The sequence below is a fragment of the Paralichthys olivaceus genome, chromosome 22 (genome assembly GCF_024713975.1).
Source record: "Paralichthys olivaceus isolate ysfri-2021 chromosome 22, ASM2471397v2, whole genome shotgun sequence".
In the NCBI taxonomy this organism is placed as follows: domain Eukaryota; kingdom Metazoa; phylum Chordata; class Actinopteri; order Pleuronectiformes; family Paralichthyidae; genus Paralichthys; species Paralichthys olivaceus.
The window spans coordinates 12,498,357-12,517,571 of NC_091114.1; the positions used below are offsets into that span (position 1 = coordinate 12,498,357).

General features: G+C 45.7%; 1 protein-coding gene across 6 annotated transcripts in view; it reads right to left on the reverse strand.

The window, feature by feature from the left end:
• pcdh7b (protocadherin 7b) overlaps positions 1–15,561 on the reverse strand; it is a 101,775-nt gene extending 86,214 nt beyond the window's left edge. For 2 of the 6 annotated variants that reach the window (XM_069518805.1, XM_020095817.2), the window contains exon 1: positions 11,513–15,561. In XM_069518805.1, coding sequence (XP_069374906.1) covers positions 11,513–14,587 — 3,075 coding nt within the window. In that variant the 5' untranslated portion in view covers positions 14,588–15,561. The remainder of the gene's footprint in view (positions 1–11,512) is intronic. The other 4 variants (XM_069518807.1, XM_069518806.1, XM_069518804.1 and 1 more) reach the window with 3 other exon arrangements.
• Between the last annotated feature and the right edge of the window lie 3,654 nt (positions 15,562–19,215).

Genomic DNA, 19,215 nt, shown 5'->3' on the forward strand with positions numbered 1-19,215 from the left:
TCCAGTTTGTCATCACTGCCTCTGGTTTTAAGCTGATGATTTGCCTGCGCACCTCTAAATATGAAAGAGTGCTTTAAATTTCACACACTCACTTGGTGGTTCGCTCTGTTCCTTATGCATTTACTGTATTTATTCAACATTCTGCCTTTTTGATCCCTGACACCGGCTCCTTTAATCTGTCTGTATGAATTCATTGCTATTCAGCTGTCGCGCTCCTTAGATTCGGGATGAAATAGGAGGACTTGTGTCATCTGTCCTTAAGATTCATGGCTATTTGATACTGTGAAATGTTTGAAAAACACCAGATTCCAATGTGACTCATCACATCTGTAAATGTCTTGACCTTGCAGGGCCGTGTCTTCTCTTAAAAGGGGCTGTGATTCAAATCTTTCTTTCTGTTTATCCACATCAAGCTCATTCATTCTTCTCCCTCCTGGACTTGAAACCGCTTTCCCAGGCAGGAATAGAAGTAGGAAATGGTTAACCAGCAACCAAACCCGACTCAAAATGCTGGCCTCGCGTGAAAGAGCAGCTGCCACTGATGTTCTCTCACTGTCTAATTTGATCTCATGAATCCAGAACTCAAAGTGAGGAGGGCAGTAAATTGCGGATCCCCGAGGAGCCGTGACACAGAGAGAGAGATGAGCCCATTGTAGCAAAGCAACTGCTTCCAATTTAGTGTTCGGAGACCTTCAACTTTGAAAATGCTCCCCCGCTTGCCCAGGTGGCTTTTTAAAAAAAAATAAAAAGAGTTTAGTAGAACATGACGTTCCCACGCCTCGCCCGCCAAAGCTGTTAGAATACCACGACTTTCTCCGGAGAGGACGTGACCCCCGAGCCATGCTTTTGGCAGTGATGTGTTAGAATTACCTGGTGCAAGCGAGATAAAAGAGCCGTAATAAAAGAAAACTCAGGCATATGGCCATGGGAGAAGTCTCAGCGGGTGGTGGGGCGAGTGCTGCAGAGGTATATCGCCATAGTAACAATGGATAGCCCACCAAAGATTCCTGAGCAAACACAGGCGTACGTTTTGAACAGCGGTGGAGGACCAGAGCCAGCGCGCCTCCTTGTTCAAACAGACTCACGCTGGCACAGATAACGCTGACATTTTCAACATAAATTACAAGGTCTTCAGTTGTCATGTCATGTCCCCCAATTCAACAAGAGGGGAGGCCGCCTCGGCACAAGAGAAGCTCAGTCAAAGAGATTTTGAAAGAGCCGACACACACACACACAAACACACACACATGCACCCACCCCGACGTGAATCTTTCAAAAGTGCAGAGGCTGGAGCGCTTTGCATGTTAAGCACATTTGCGTAGACATCAAATGATGGCACCGCAATTGGCTTCACGGGGGGAAAGTAATCTGCACTGCTCAAACATTCGCTGCGGCGCCCGCAGAATCCTGATGGCGATTAAACAGAAAGTAACTGTCTCCTCTCCGAGTCCAGCTGGGGATCTCCACGACGCACTCGTAAATGTCACCCGCGAAGGCACTTTGCTGCCTGTCAAAGGCGCCGTGCGCTCCCCTCCCGTCGCCCGGGTTCGCAAGAGCTCTCCACTGCGCGGTGCGGCTTCCTTTGTGCGCACACGTTCCCGACATTTTCCTCCACTCTGAAGTTAGTCATTAATATGTCATTACGGACAGATTACACGTGATGAATCTGATGTTAAGTGACGCTTACTAAGCAAAGGCTGGGTTCAAAAAGAAAGCTGAGGTGAGATATGAAAAACCTTTAGGCGGCTTTGTTTACCATTATTCTAATAATTTTACCGCCTCCAGGCATGTCAACGTGATTGATACCCTTGCCTTTCCCCCAATCCCAGACCTCATCAACCTCGAACCAAACAGCAACAAATGTAACAGCATTGCCTCGCAACCCCCCCCCCCCCCCCCCCCCCCCCCCCCCCCCCCCGGCAGTTTCTCACCGCTGAATTTACTCTGGAATTTACAATTGGCTATTGTGTCCCAAGTGTTGCATCGGACCAGCTCAGGGTAAATGAACCGTGTCAAAGGCCGCTCTTTCAGTCTTGATTACATCCCCCTCCCCGTTTCTCTCCGGTCGTAATTGCAGCAAAAACGTCCGCAGCCGCCGTTATTCAAGCACCTGAGCTCGCGGTTAAAATGGCCGCCGCGTTCTCCGCCACTGGCCAGTTTGATTGACTGTTTGTATTTGTTACTTGGAACATTGTTGCTGGGAAAAACAGAGAGAGACAGTGAAGGGGAGAAATGGAGGAGAAGGACTCCATCTCCTGAGATTCTGTGAGAAAAAGAGTAGAAAAGGTGAAACCAAACCGAGATAATAAACAGGCTATAGGGCAAGGTGCCGCGAATCAATACCTGAAACCATATTAAATGTCTGGAGTCTCTCAATCCACAGTAGAATTTGTCTGCCATCTCCTCTTCATATTGAAGTTTTCAACGTGATGGGCCGGAGTGAATATACAGAGTTTTATATCCTCTAATATGCAGCACAGTTTATTCTGGTGATGCAGGATATTCTTCTACTAAAGCACGATTTTGCATTTTAACAAATCATGTTTTTTTGATGAAGTCAAATCCGCCACTGATTTATCATCAAAGACAGACTGTGCCCAAAACCTCATTTTAAAACCTGAAACATTTACGTTTATTTTGTGCTCATTTGCTGTAAAGTTGAATTTAATCAGATTTCTTTCATGCAAATTAACCCCCCCCCCCCAAAAACACACACACACAGTCATTTTTACTATTCCATCCTGGGAGAAGCTGTAAGGCTGAAACCAGCAGTAATCATCTGCCTCTAGGTGATTTCCAACTCAACCAAGATTGTAACCTTATTCAGATTTTAATTGAATCACTGGTTGCAGTGTAGTAAAAGAGTAAGTACACACCACTGAGGAGTCAAGATGAAAAATTAGCATTTCCCCCCCAAAAAGCAAAAAAACCACTGCATGGCCAGACTTCATATTTCAGTTTGATTTGATAGCAGATACCTTGCGAGGCCGCTCTTAACTCCAGCTGCCCCGTGACCTTCATTCTTCAGCAGGCAGGAAGACTCTTCCAGCCCCTGACAAGATTTATCGGGCCTGGCTAATAGCCTGCTCTCTGCCAGGTAAAGCTCCATCGATACAGGGTCTCCTCCTGCCCCTGCCAGCCCTGCGCGCTCGCTAATGAATATTTCTGCTTTTTTGCACACATCTGCAAAGCTTTGATACATGTGGTGTGTTCATGTCAACACTGAATCGGGTTTAAGTACAGGTCTTAGCAACAGCGGTGTCTGATAAAAAGCCCGGGTTGGGGCAGAGGAGCTCGTAGTGCCTTGCTTGTAATTACTGGGAGTGAGGAGATCGCACCGCAGACCACTCGAGCTTGAACAGGTGAAGATGGAGCGCCGCTCTCGCCTTCAGGCTCCATCTGCCTCCGTACGCATGTGTGTAGAGAGTATATGTAATAACCAGACACACATACAAATATAATGAACTGCATTCCTTGGGTAAACACAGCAGCACAGGCGCACAAACACCCGCACACACAGGATATTGAAACCCTCTCAGGCATGTCGCAGCGCGTGTGCCTGCCGTGCAGGATGATGGAGAGGCTGAACTGTGGAGGCCCCCGTTTGCTCTCCTCTGCAGCCCTCACAGGATACACAAACACACACACACACACACACACATGCGCACTGTGCACCCACATACTTTATCACACCCTAACACATGTACGCACGCATCCACACAGTGAGCGTACCCGCTGAGTAGACTTGCACAAACTTTCACAAAGGTCTCCCCAGGCTTTGATGGATGGTCGGTGAGTGCTCTGCCTCCTGTTTCATACACATATAATCTCATTTGGGGGCCACACGGTGGGAGCCGCACCAAAACAGGGCTAATAGAAGCAGTCAAGCTGTCCTCCCCCCCCCCCCCACCTTCCCTTAGTCATATCCATTATACTCTGCTGCTTAGCAAATATGTATGAGTGCTCCCTGTTAATAAAATGGTATATTCTTTGGATTAGAAAAAACACACACAAAGCTTTCAGATACATTATTTATCGCAGACGGTTCTTAATGTGTCTTATGCAGTCATGAGATCTCAGCGCGTCTTAATATTTCAGCAGTCGCTTCATACAAAAGAGGGAGGTCAAAGTCAAATGGGGGGGAAGTATGTGCAAAGAGAGACAGAACAGGTGCATGTCTGTCTGAGAAAAAAGAAAAATCAATGTGAACCTGAACCCAGGGTGAAGGTTGTATTAAATACGCTCCAATTACACTGCTCGACTTGTTAACTATTCCCCTGTCAACATCATGGTGTCAACGCACTCACTTGCCCGACTTCATCCATACTAACGCCAGCATCTTCCTTCTCTCTTAAGTTGAGATGTTCTTGTCTGTGATGGTAACTTCGGCGAGAACATTAAAATGGCAGCGAACAAACAAAATGTAGGTTCAGATGCCGAGAACGAAATCAAACTCCTTCTGTGTTTTGTAATCGGAGCGTCTCCGCTCTTTGTTTTCATAGTCAACCGGTCTGGCTGCACATTCATCTCAGTGCATGTGAATTCCTCCCGTTGAAACCTTTTGAGCTGGACTCGCTACCCTTCGCCTCTCGTCCTGTGACGTCTTTCAGTGCTCACGAATACTGTAAACACACCTGGCACCTGTCCGCCACGGTGCTGCTCAACCACAAACACTGTGGCTGCATCTTATTCTGACAACACAGGCGAGAGGCCACTGAGAGTGTGCTGCGCGTAGAGTTTGCAAAAATGAGTGCAGTCGCGTGAAAATGGGTCAAAGCATCTTACATGGCGGTCCAGACAATAACAGGAGCGTGAACATGACAATGAATAGTGGCCGTTGAAACCACTGGAGGTCAACTCACTAATCTTCACCCCTCAGTATGTCACCGCACACAAAAACTGTAAACACACCTGGTACCACACTGTGGCTACACAAAGTGTGCTATTCCTGGCCATGTTACCTAGCTGCTAGCCACTTTGCAGGCCCACTGAGTACAGCCCTGTGCTAAACTTTTAAGTGCAAACATTTACTGCTGGAAACATCTGAAGTCAAGGCTCCGAGCTGGATTGCTCTTTTGTTTGCGCTCCGCGCAACACCCACAGATTGTAGAGGCAACACCTCGCTGAGAGCAGGTGAAGTGTGAATGTACTTTATTTGCTAATCTTTTGTCAAGCAGCCAAAGTTTTATTTTGAAAAGTCGTAAGACTTTTAACAGAAAAAGTTGTACATGGTTAAACGGAGTACAAACGGTAACGTAATATGATAAACGAAGTCAAAGGGAGCGAACACAACAATAGTTCAGTCTGTTTTGCTTTGAGGCTAATTTTATGTATTGATTTGCCTTCTTTTGTGCTTCTTTTAGCTTGTGTGTTTGTTTGAAACAGATAAAATACTAAAGATCCACATTAAACAGCGTCAGAACATCAATCCAGGCTACAGGAAGCGAGGGAGCAGTTATGGCTGTGGCGTTGATTTTCCTGCAGCGGTATCGGATGTTGTATTTATAACCTTTAATAAACAAGTTCATTTTGCAATAAGGAGCTTGGCTGCCAGAGCAAAAGGTGGCACTTAGGGATAAATTATGGACCAATGTGTCTGGCTTTCATGACTCTTATTCTCATCTTCACGAAGGCCGCTGCGTGACAACATGGCGTGGATGCTGGATATGGTTTAAATCGCCGCCCCCTTGACGGGGGGCCACGGACCCCGCTGGCAGTTCCCTTGACATCCTGCACCCGTGTGAGCAACGCTGACAGCGAGTGATTCATCTGATTCATCACAACGTTTCCGCCACAGTGAGGGAGTAAAAAGAGAGAGAGGGAGGCACGTACACACACACACACACACACACACACACACACACACACACACACCTAAACACAAAGAGAGAAGCGATAAACAGAAACTTTGTTCATCCGAGAATCTGCCGTAAAAAGCACGAAATGCAAAGAGCCCCTCTGCCACCTGTTTGAATCCATATCAACAGAACAAACGGCTTGTGACCTTTTCTGCAAAAACAACAACAGAAAAATTACATTATTACGGACCTGACTGACATTTTTGCAATTTTGATGAGGTGCAGTGTCACAGTAAACAAAACACTATCGCCTATTAGTCTCACAAACAACACTTACGTCTGATCTGTGTTGTGATCCCGCTCGTCGACGGGGAACTATTCCCCAGGGTTGTAGTGCACTACAGCAAAGTGATGTTCTCATTTAGCCGGCTCTAGTTTCTGGAGTCTATACACGAGGACGGCTACGGAGAAAACAACAAGGCTGTAGCGTAGCACATCATAGACCTTGGGAGCCTTGTAAAAGTCAATTTACTGTACAAACTCCTCCTAACAATCGCCATGAAAAGCAAGTCTGCAATATGGCGAGGGAGCAGTGATTGATAGTGCCACAGGAAAGGGGAATCTGCAAATATGAATCGGCTTTATCCTGGCGAGCCCTATCTAATGCGATCGCCGCCGGTATGAAATGAAATTCCATTTTCGATGACATCAAATTGAACGAAGCGGCGAGAAGAAGGTGGCATCCTCGACACTGCCACTTACAATCAGCGGCGTGGAGAGCAATCAAGGTGGCATGCGGCTTACATTTCTTGCACGTAACCCCCCCCATCTCTTTTTTCTCTGTCTTTCGGCATCTTATCATGAGTCCGCGGCTCCTTCAGTTTATTTGATCAGGAGTATTTATTTTCCACCGGCATATTTATTGTATGTAGAGAAGAGAGAAGCAGGCAAAAGAAGACAAACAGATATAAAGCTTTACTTTCCATAGTTTTCCCCTATAGGTAGCATCTCCTATATTAACATATTATGCAGAGTAACATAGCAGAAACCGGGCTCCCTGACTTTCTCACTCAATCTCCTCCATTTCTGCCGGCGCATCAGGTAAGTCTAATCCTGAGATTAGTAATTGCTTTAGAGCAAATGCATTCAAATCACCAAACCAAATTATACCAGAAAATGCTGCCCGCTGCAGAAAATGCTGTTAGTATTACTGTGCACTGTCAGTCCTTTCATTTTCCTTCCAGAGCATAAACAACAACAAAATAGAGCCTAAGCAGCCATATTGAATTAAGCCATAATGGATCCCAAACAATTTTGATAAAATTAGCCACAGTTGGCGGTACGCAGCACCACACAAAAGACAAGTGCTAATGACAATGTGGCGATAAACAAACCAGCTCATTGCACATAATCTCATTTCTTACTAAAACACAACATTTCCAGATTGTGAGTTTTTTTTCACCTTTGCTATCTGATGCTGAATATCAGTAAAGCTCTATTCTATATTTTGTGATGTGATCATCTTACTTGTTGCAACTCAAACACAGATGACAAATAAAGAAAAGTTTTTGGACTTTCTCTGCTTTCTGCAAAAGTAAACTGATTGGTACCAGCAGCGGTGGGAGGGTGGAGCGTGATTAAACGTGTTTAAGCTCATGTGGCACCTCTTATCAAGTAATTATCTTATTGAGCTCAATGAGTGACTGACTGCCATAACAATTTCACAGATAAAATCACACAAGCGGCATCAGGGGACTTTGGTGCTAGCAAAATGCAGGTTGCGATAGATGCTAAGGAAGAAAGTGCAAACGGTGGAGGCACGGTTGCTTAATCTGATGCACAGAGTGTGGGGTGACTACAGCTTTGCAAGTCTAGATTAGGTCAGTTGTGGCTTTTCATTGGTGTTTAGGCAGCTACATTTTGTAGGTTGAAACAAATTAGGCTCCAGGCAAAGTATTACATTTCCATATTGGTTTCCTGATCTGCCTGGAGCCTGAAGGGCAATCAAATCTTATGTTTTGGCTACAAACACCAACCGGGTGACTCCCATTTGCATGGTGATATTGTCTCTCCCGTCTCTCGCGAGTGCACCAGGGTCGGGGGTTTGCCCTATGCAAATCAGGTGCTTTGCGGCTCGGTGCAGGGAGAGGTTGTAGCGCAGGAGGAACAGCTGGCCAGAGCAAGGGAGGTGAACACTGTGGGCTAAGTTAAGGGCAATGTCCAGTTATGCTTGCTGCATCAACCCCGAGGCAAGATAACCAGGTACAAGTTCACAGACTGGGGGGGGGGGGCTTTGGCTGCCCTGAGGGCCTGCGCCTCCCCGAGCACAGAACACAAGCTGCTGAGGCTCGCTGCTTATTAAAAGTGATCCACCTGGGCACGCGCTGCGCTTTGAAGTGCAATGATTAAACAAAAGCCTGATGGCTCGTGATAATTCGATGGCTAAGTGATTTCGTTCCTCGCTACATCATGGTCGGACAGCGTTTATTTTTCTGGCACTGGATGGAACAGCAGCTACTGCCAAAAGTAATAATGTTAAGTGTTCTGTTAAGTGCATACACTACTCATCAGCCTTCAGATGCAAGGAGTGGACACAGGTTTGTTAAAAGCAGTTACACCATATATATATATATATATATATATATATATATATATATATATATATATATATACATATGTAAAATGGTAAAAGAAAAATATGAATAACACAAGTTGCAATTAATCAAGCAAGAGACAGAGGTGATGTCAGGTCTGCAGACCCCCGTGTTCAAGCCCTCTTCAGCCGAATTTGATTTGGCAATGAATCATTAAGATAAATTGCCTGAGGTGTTGCGTGTGCTAAGTAGTTGTGATGTTTTAAACGGTGGGTGATGGTGACAGCAAGAACAGTGTAATAGTGCGAAACTGCCGGTACACTGTAGCACTTCTAACACTGGGGGGGGAGCTGATGGAGTCTCAGTTGGGGGATGAGAGGAGTTGTCTAATAGCTGGGAAAGAAACATGAAAACATCTTTGGTCACAGCTCTACAGCGGGGGTCCTTGTCAGATTGGGAGAGGTTCTAACTCTAAACACTTGACAGTCACCATCTTCTAAATTCATCTCAATCACTGTTTAAATGTCTGAGGGGCTTAAAAGAAAATCCTCACCTCACCAATAAACAACCTCTGTTCCCTGGTTACCTGCCCGAGCAGGTTGCCTGAGCAGTTATTGGAAGATTAGATGGGTGAGGAGAGAGGAAGACGGAACCTGATACCTCAGAGATTACAGTCAGCCCTATTCTCTCCCTCCCTCCCCCCTCCCCATCTTTCTCTTTCCGACCGACCCCAAGTCCCTTGTGAAACAGTAGGGGCCATTCTCTATACCGCTAACAGGGCCGTCTTTCTTGTGCCTGTCTCTATCTCTTCCCACAGAAGGATAAAAAGAGAGGGATTGTGAGGGTGCAGACATGTATGTTGTGTGTGTGTGTGTGTGTGTGTGTGTGTGTGTGAGAGAGAGAAAAAACACACACAATGACAAATATCCCTTATCAGCACGTGTCGTAAATCTGACAAAACAACAGGAATAAAAAACAAATTAATGCTATTCTTTCAAGTCAGAATTTTCTACCACTGATTTCAGTCCCTTAACTGAGGCACACAAGTGTCCCTGAGTGTTTTATTTTGCCTTTAGCTGTAGTGGCACTTACCTGACGACAGAATATTTTTAGATGACCGCTTCACTACCTTATCCACTACAGAGGTTGCTGTTTAATGCCATAATTGAAGCACATGAACACACACCTTCTCTTCAATCAGCTCTCTTGTGCCGCTATTAAATCACGCTCTGTTCAGCCCTACTGGATCAACAGCGAGTATTTACCGAGCCTGTGGGATATAAAAGGCATTTAAATATCAGCTAGTTATTGTATATTAAAGACCTAACAGGCAACAACACCAGGGATGATAGTTCCCAGTCAGCCACTAAACACTTTCTTCAAAAAAAAATCTCTATTTTATTACAATTCAAGTATTCAAGCTGAGTGCCCTCAAATCACAAGAAAATACTCTTCATGGTCGATGTAGACTGAGTTTTGTCTGAGACACTGTATTCTAACAAATGCACAGTCCATAAAAGTTACTGCAGCTTTAATGTGGAGAGTAAATAAATAATTATATAAGTGGAGCATAGTGACACACAATACATGCTGCTGCCGCAGCAGCAAATAGAGTGCCCTTTTAATTATGCACGAGACATCCAAAAGCAACAGCACTCCTCACACCCTGGGAAGCAGCTCAGTGAATACACCATATTAGAAGCTGTTAGGGAAGAGAGAGGAGGAAGGGTAGTGAAATGATTTGAGAGGAGGCATAGCAAGAGAGGGCAGAGGAATATATAGAGAGAGGAGATTAAAAAAGAAACCACTGTAAGAAAAAAACAAAAGGCAGAGAGCAGCATTGTGAGGGGCAAGATGTGGTGGAGGCCGAACAACACTGAGAGAAAAAGGAAGACAGAGGGACAACAGACAGCGAGGAATTCAAGGATGTACTACACAGGGCCAGAGGAGAGTTTGAAGGTGTGTGTGGGGGGGGTGACAGTGGGCACAGAATATAAAAACACAAAGATATCGAGAGGAAAAACAACAACAGAAAGTGAAAAGAAAGAAAGAAACAGTCCAGAATTCTAAAGGAGTAGCTGCTGACACCAAGTAAAAGTAAGAATCAATAATTCATTAGAGCGCCAAAGAAAACACATAAAACAACAGTGTTCTGCTTCCGGGAAACGCAAATCAGCTGACTTCATGTTTATGCATGAATATCTTTAGTTGTTGCATCTGAAAGTGCCGAATTTTTATACAGACTGATCATATGAAAGCGCACATTTTCTGGAATTTGAATGCCACATTGTGCCACCTACACAGAACAGGACTAGCAGATGAGAGAGACAGAGAAGGGAGGCAGGTGGAGGATGGCAGACATCTATATATGAAGAAAAAGATAAGGGGAGTAAAAGAAACCGAGGCTTAATATGGGAGGTGATATAAAAATGTCAGATTTCACTGCAGGGTCAATGAATTGATGCAGACCCTGAAGTGCAGAAGAATGTTAATATGACTTCCTGGCCAGATGTTCCTACTTAAGCCAAGACTGTAAAACTGACTCCCAAACCTTACAAAGGCATGTTTGTGCTGCATTCAACCTACGTCTACCTTTCTCTCCTTTCTGCTTTTGTTTTTTTTCTCTCTCTCTCTCCCCCCCCCTCTTTCTTGAGAAGAAAAGGTAGCCTTGTCACAGACAGGGAGCAGGGCAGGGCTTGACATGGCTAAGGGGGAGTGTGGCCAGACCCCTGCCACACTCCCCCTCTGGGATAAAATAGCTGCAAACCAAACCCTTATGTGAGCGGTCTAGAACGCTCAGACACATATTTGCCGAGGCAGCCTCAACACATGCCGTGATAAAAGTGAAAAAATTGGACGTGTTTTGGTCGAGTGGTAACAAAACTCCTTCCGTAGCTAATCTAAACCTTACTCTTCTCTTTTTTTATTACATGTGAATGGCACTCCAAACCAAAACAGATCAATACTGTTAACTTGACACACATTAGCACCATAAAGGCGACAAGACTACTGAGACTAGCCCTGTCAGAAAGCATTATGGTAGCGAGAACACTAAGAGGAAGAAACAGAAGACATTTAAGAGTAGTGGAGGGGGGGAAAAAAAAAGACATTTCTTCTTACCTGTTTGTTGTACTTGTTGATAGTTTGACTGCTGTATTCAGAGCAGTGGTCAGATCCAAGGGAAATGTTATCTCCGGTGCCAACAAAGGTGTTGGCAGGGGGCAGGTCCTGAACTGCCTGGTGCTTTTTTCCAGCTGTTGGCGACTGCGGGTGAAGCTGGACAGTGGGGAGCGGCGAACTGGACTTGTAGTGTCGGGCCAGATCTGGGCTCCCGGGCCCTCCGTTGACTGAACGGTAGCGGCCCATGCCTGGACTGTCTGACAGCTTCTCGTTGACGCCATCGTAGCGCTGCCCGTTGGGTTTGGAGGCCTCAACAGTGACAATGCTGCTATAGAGTGGCTGTTTAGATTTCTGTTTCTTCTTATCCTTCTTGGGCTTTTTGGATTTGTCATGCTGCTGTGGTGTAAAGAAGTCCTCGTGATCCTTCTTGCCGGCCTCGTAGCCATTCTTATTCTTTGGACGGCAATAACGGGCCATGACAACAATGAGAATGATGAGGATGACCGTCATGATGCCTGAAACGACGCCGATCACAATGCTTAAACGCTGTTTGCTTAGATCATAGTTCGGGTCACCAGCGATGTTTGTATTGAGAGACGTGCTCAGGCTCTTTGCCACCTGGGCCTCCACGACTGTGGAATTCGAAAGAGTCTCATTAACATACACGTGAACCAGTGTGGTGGTGGTCTGTGAAGGCTGCCCCCTGTCGCTCACCTGCACCACCAGTCTGTGGAGGCCATAATGCTTCTGCTCCAGCTTCCCTACCAGTGAAATAACCCCAAAACTGCCATTAATCTCAAACAGCTTGAAGGGGTTTCCCCCAATAATGCCGTAGTTCAGGTCTGCATTGACGCCACTGTCAGTATCTGTGGCTATGACTGTTCTGACTACTGTTCCGATGTTACTGGAGGGGGGAAGAAGGGTGTAGGAGCTGTTTATTGGGAAAGTGACCATCGGTGCATTGTCATTTTCATCCATGACTAAGAGTGAAACCGTGGCGGTGGCGGATCTCGGGGGATCACCGCCGTCCACAGCTTTGACTCGGAAGGTGTATGTAGTCTTCTGCTCTCTGTCAAAGGACAGGGTGGAGAAAATCGTCCCAGTGTCATTTTCAATTGAAAACATGTCTTCCTCTTCTTCAATGAAAAGACTCATCTCAGCATTTTGGCCTTTATCTGCATCAATGACTGTAACCATGCCAACGGGGCTGTTTGGCTCAAGGTTCTCTTTGACATAGAAGGTGAACACATCCTGCATGAACTTTGGCTCGTTGTCATTCTTATCGGCCACAAGGACAACCACTGTTGCAGAGCCCTGGAGGGTGTTTACGCCCTTATCTTTGGCTATCACTTTGAATTCATAGCGCTCAGTTTGTTCTCTGTCCAGAATGGTGTTTACTCGGATGTCTCCACTGTCTGCGTCGATGGAGAAAATCCCATTTACTGATGAGTCAAGGGAGTAGGCAATTTCAGCATTTTTCCCACTATCTGCATCAATGGCCACCACTGTTGTCACCCTCTCGCCAGGGGCATTGTTTTCTGGGAAAGACACCTCAACGACGTTCTGGCTAAAGATAGGAGGGTTGTCATTAGTGTCGCCAACTTTGACGATAAGAGAGTTATTACTTGCCAGACTGGGGCTTCCAGAGTCCACAGCCACTATGACCACATTGTATTCCTGTGTGGCCTCATAGTCCAGTGGTGCAGACGTGTGGAGGAAATATTTCTTTTTATTCTGCTCACCCTCCATTTCACTGGCTGGTTTGAGCTGAAAGGGCACATCCCCTACCACTGTGCAGGTCACTATACCATTTTCCCCCTGGTCTCGGTCTGACACCTGTACTAAGGCAATGGGTGTGTCCACCACCACATCCTCAGCCACATTGGCTATACCGTCTTTTAAGAAAATGCGTCCAATTTTCCTTATCTCTATAGCAGGAACGTTGTCGTTTTCATCCCTAATGTTCAACACCACAGTAGCCTTGTCCATTTTGGGTGGCTGGCCTCGGTCACGGGCCATTACCGTGAACCTCAGTTGGCTCACTTCTTCACGGTCAATGCGGTGCAGTACACTCAGCCACCCTGTGCTCTCATCCAACCTCAGCAGCCTCCTCACTGACTCTGTGGCTGCCCCGAACACATACTCTATCTGGCCGTTAACCCCCACGTCTGCATCCGCCGCTTTGAGCTGGAGTATGGGGGCACCCGGGGAGCTGTTTTCTGGTAGATCAGCCTCATACACGCTCTTCTCAAACCGAGGGTTGTTGTCATTCACATCAGTTATCATCACCCTGAGAATGGCCTGAGAGGAGCGAGGGGGATCTCCTCCGTCCCTCACACGCAGCGTGAGCTCATAGGAGTCTCTCTGCTCCCTATCAAGGGCCCCTTTAATGATGAGTTGAGGCTGCTTCTCTCCATCAGTGGTGTCAGCAACTTGCAGTTCAAATACGCTGCTCCTGCTCGCGCCTTCATCAAACCTCCTCTTCCCAGAGTATGAATCCCCTGTGGAGCCCAGGCGCCTTGAGTTCTCACCATTGTCCTGGATGAGCTCGTATCTCTCTATTCCATTTCTGCCAAAATCTCTGTCTGTGGCGGTGGGCAGCAGATAAAGGGTTCCAATGGGTCTGTTTTCCTCCACAGACAGTGTGAGGACAGGGGATGGGAAAGATGGGGTGTTGTCATTGATATCTAATATGATGACTTTTCCCTCAAACAGGTCTACCCAGCTCTGGGCTGGTCCGATGACTGACACCTCAAAATCTATAAAACACTCGTTCTCATCAAATATCATTTGGCACTGCTGCAGTTTCTCGCGGTCTATCCGCCTCTCGTTGGTGCTGAGCTCACCTGTGATGTTGTCTATTTTGAAGAAATCAGAGCCTGACTCCAGCGTGAATGTCACCTCTCCGGACCCGGCGACGATGCCCAAGTCGGCGGCGACGTTTCCCACTCTGACATCGGCGGGTCCCTCCTCAGCCAAGCGGTACCGGAGCACTTGCTTGGCGGCGGGCTGATTCACGAGCTGCAGGATGAGCATGCAATAGTACAAATAGTCCACTGCACCAGTAGTCCTCATTGTTCCACTTGGGTTTGAAGAAAAATTTCCAAAAAAAAGAATGTAATCACTGATGGAAAGTCCGGAATATCGTTTTCATTCAGTGCAAAGCCCTCGGTTTGCGCAAAGACTTCATCCTCTGGACGACTTCCGACATCGCTCCTGCTGCAGTGAAAAGCAGCAAGTGCACGGGCTTCCCTCTCTCCTCTCCCTCCTCCACCGCCGGCGCTGGATTGCTCTTTTCTTGTGTTAGTAAAAGAAAAACCGCAATGGTGTTGAAAAAGAAAAACCACACACACACACACATACACAAAAACACACACCAGGGAGGCTCCGTGCGCCCTGGACGTTGCCACAAACGGGCCTGTGTGGATTATGCGCGTAAAAGCCAAAATGTCACATCACCAGAAAGTGTCACCAGTCCACGTCGCGCCGTTTTACGCACAGGTTGTGGATTATAATCTCCTTTTTTTGTGTGGGTGAGGCTGCAATATTCCTCTGTCCGACGATATGTCCACATATGTCAGAGGATCATTTAAATGCCCGCGCGTGCAGTTTCCAAACTCATCGCACGGCTCGAGTGTGGATCAACTCTCCGATCTCCGAGGATGTGGATGTGAAATCACCTGTCCGGTTGCCTTTATCCCTGCTCTCTCTCTCTTACACCTCCGAGTCACTTGCAGCCAACAGGGCTGTATAGTTCTCTCTCCTTTTTTTGCGAGCCAACTCCACAATGCATGACCCTCCTGGAAAAAAAAGAATCAGGGTTGCGTTTGGAAAAAAAAAAGATTTAAGCGGAAAAATACAAAAACTTGAGAAAAATGTAAATCCGTTGTAGTTCTTTTTTTAGGAAACGTTGGTTGAATTCCTCAGTTCATCCAGCATATTCTGCCTGTTCCGTCACCTGCAGACGCGCCGCATGTGTTGGCAGCCCCTATCTGCAGCACTGTGAGAGGGATCCACAAATGATATTGCAGTCTCTCTCTGCCTCTTCCTCCCGCTCCCTCTCTCGCTCTCTCTCACTCTCTCTCTCTCTCTCTCTCTCTCCACCCCCTCCGGTTCCTTCTCACCCAGCAGCAGCGCACTTAAACAGGGTCCGACTTTAGTCTTGATCGCCGGGTCCTGAAGCCAGCAGACATTATTTTGATTAGAAATAACACGAGGGGGGTAAAGATGCCTTATAGTATGGGCCGTGTCCACCGGTAAAGGGGACGTGGCGCGACAGTTTGCACAGCGCTAATAGGATGCTTCACGTTTGTGCCACATGCATGTGAGGAGATCCACAATAAATTAATAATAATTCAATGTATTTTCCCTTATAAAAAGAGACGTATTTTTTTTTTGCAGCCTGCCCAATGTGGAGCGAGGCTGCTGCAAGAGATTCCGTGTGACACATTCAGAGTGCAACTTTTACGCGTACGATATGAGAGCTCTTCCAAATGTCTGTCCGGCAGCACGCAGCCTCTGCAGGACAGGGGAGCCGGGACGGGCACGGCTCTGTGCGCAGTGCTCTGGTTTCCCCGTGGTTAATACTAACATGTATGCGTGTGGTCGCCGGTGGCTGCGCTCTCTGGCGCAGCAGCGGGCTCGACGTCTCTCAGCCCGAGCATATTGCCGTGTCCACTCAACATCCAGGAATGTGTTTAGACTCTGGATTCATTTTTATTATAAAGATGAATAAAAGGCAGAAACCCCCTCCGTTACGCACCCCCTCCATCCTTTATCCGAGCATGGGTTCCGTGCGCGGCCACTGCGCAAACCCAACTCCCTGTGTGCTGTGTGTGTCCTAACACAGCTGCCCTCAAAGTGAGTGTGTGTGATGGGTACAGTGTTGAGCAAACATCCGTGATGCACGGCGGGCATTCTGCACACATTCTTCTAAGGGTTGCGCAGAGCCAGGAGGCGAATGAGCACTTTTGCGAGGCTTGCGTGGATTCCTCACGATCCCTCAACACGCATTTTGCACATCTGTGTTAAGTGGCAAATTAAAATAGTGCTTGAAATGTGACTGCATGAGCATTTACTTCTCTTTAATTTGGGTCAGGGGATACGGTTGTAATACTGGGACAGTGCGGCGCGTAATGTGTGTGTGTGTGTGTGTCTATGAAATTATACAGTAAACGAGTGTAATGAGTGAGTGAAGGAGTGGGAGAGGAGGAGAAGAGGCATCTCCCTCAGACGACTGTCTGAATTCCTACAGAGGCCTTATCCTTGCTTACTAGCGCCCTCTATCGACACATTAAAATCAAAACCCTCCCATAAAGTTGGAGTAAGAGTGCAGTAGAGATTAAGTGAATGAAGTGATGCTGCACATGTGACACTTAGACAAATTATTTTCCAGCTATAGTTCAATAGACTCTCTTAAATAATATAAATAACAATAGTTGATTATAGGCAGGGGTGTATGTGTACTTACATATTTCTCTAAATGTGTATGATTGTAAAGAGACAGGTTTAATCATCACAAATCAAAATAGAATATTTTTTATCAGTCATTGCAGCATGATATACATGATTATAGTTTTTCCAGTAAATGTTTTAAAACTGGGTCAAATTACGCAGCACCCATGAGTGGTTTTGACCCAGTGTTAGTGTATTAATGTATTTTTTTAATTACAATTTGCAATATCCAAAGTAGTTTCACCTTTAAACTATCACAAATGTATTAACAGTGATATCAAATAAGTCCATATGACATTGAAAACTGTAAAGGATACATCAGAAACAAACACTGGCATTTAGTTTAAAAAGAGCTTCAGCAAATACCTAATTATTTTTGCCGTATGGATAAAAGAAATGATGGGTTACGACATTCCCTTTTCCTGGTTTGTATCCAGGTAGAGAAAGTTAACTTGTGACTTCCCTGCTGCTATAATGAGAATCTGGGTTAATTTTCACCGAGTATCTATAGTGTGTATAACTAACAAAACCAAAAAAAGCACTTTCCTGATTGACTGGATCAAACCAGAATTCATGAGCATCACCAATAATGACCCCATGTGTCCCAGGGGTGGAACTGAGCGTGAAGGCGATTCTGAGGTGGTGTGTTTACTATCAGAAGCATAAAGATCAAGGCTCAAAAATCATCAATGAGGATCATTATCGTAGTTGTGTGCGGCATCGATCTCACTCTGAAGTGGGTGAGTGGTTTAAAATGAGCCGAAGCTCTCGATGCCTTTCACAAAGACCTCATCAGTGAAAACGAGGTGTTTTGAAAACGAGATGTTCCCCCCAAAAAAGGGATTTCATACTCCCACACAGTGACTGATAGCAGAAAATTAAAACAATTTCTGATAAGAGATGATACATCACTCCCCCTCTGTCTGTGCCCAAAAAGTAATTTTCTGACTGAATCTTTTCCTTGTTAATAAATATCATGCAAATATTAGGTAATGGGCGGAAAGCAAAATGGCTCTGACTTCCGAATACACTTAAAACCATTTCCTCACATCATTTTGCTCATGCATAGACAATCGAGAAGGTGTTGATGAAATGTAGGGAGAGAAAATGAAAAAAGGTGAGATGATTGCACAGGCTGCTGAATTAATGGTTTCCATTTTATAAACACAATAAGAGCAGGGAAGTCAGCGTGTACCATTTATGTTAGTTACTGCTTATTATTGTGCTGTGACACTGAGTTGCAATTATGTCGGCCGTCAACACTGAAATGACACGTCTGCTGTCCGGCGTTGAGGAGGGTAGAGGTATAGAAATGACTGATTGCACTGTTCAGGCAAGAATCTCCACCTTTTTGTTATGACATGTTGGTGCCATTGATTTGACACATTCCACCAGTATCCAAGTCTTTGTTTCCCTCATCGTTCACTATAGCTGAATAGCAGAGGTGTTGCAACCGCCAAACTAACACCAGGCTTCAAATGTGTTGCCAGATGGGAACAGTTGCGTCTTTAGCAATATTTAATAGTCCAACTATATGGAGCTGACAACTGCGGAGCGCCACAATTACCAGAATGCTGCCACAGTGTGAACATATAGGCTTGGTTAGGCTACACCTCCACCAAGAACTGTGTGAGACCCACCACGGGACAACCAAAAACAGTACCCAGCCATTTGTTCCACTTTCATTAAGCCTAAATTCTCGAACACTGGTCTGCGGCAGGGATTTTTTGTTTGACGTGTGCTTTGACCTTTTTAAGTTTGATTCACGTCAACATGGAGGAGGCAAAGTTTATGACCTTATGAGATGGCGACCGAGACACTGTCATGTCGTTCATCTTTATATGGAGACTGTTGAACATTATACTTATCTGAGTTCAATAACACGTCCTCTGTTTGGATCTGGACAATAAAACAATACCAATATTATCGCAGAATAATTGTAATTATATAATATAATATACGATACAATACATACACATGATTGATGTACTTTGGATAGTTTGATAGACTTTATCATTCTGTGCTCATAAAGAAGAGTTTAACACCACAACCTTTCAACCAGGAGCAATAATCAAGCCTTTAATCCTTGAAAGAAATAATATTGTGACATTTATCAATGTGAATATGGATCTGAATATACAGGAACATTTCTATTTCAGTGGATTCTTCTTCTTCTTATAGTTCAGCTCCACCACAGCTGAGCTTACGTCACTTCTCTACGTCACTCTAATGAGCCCACCTGGCGTTTT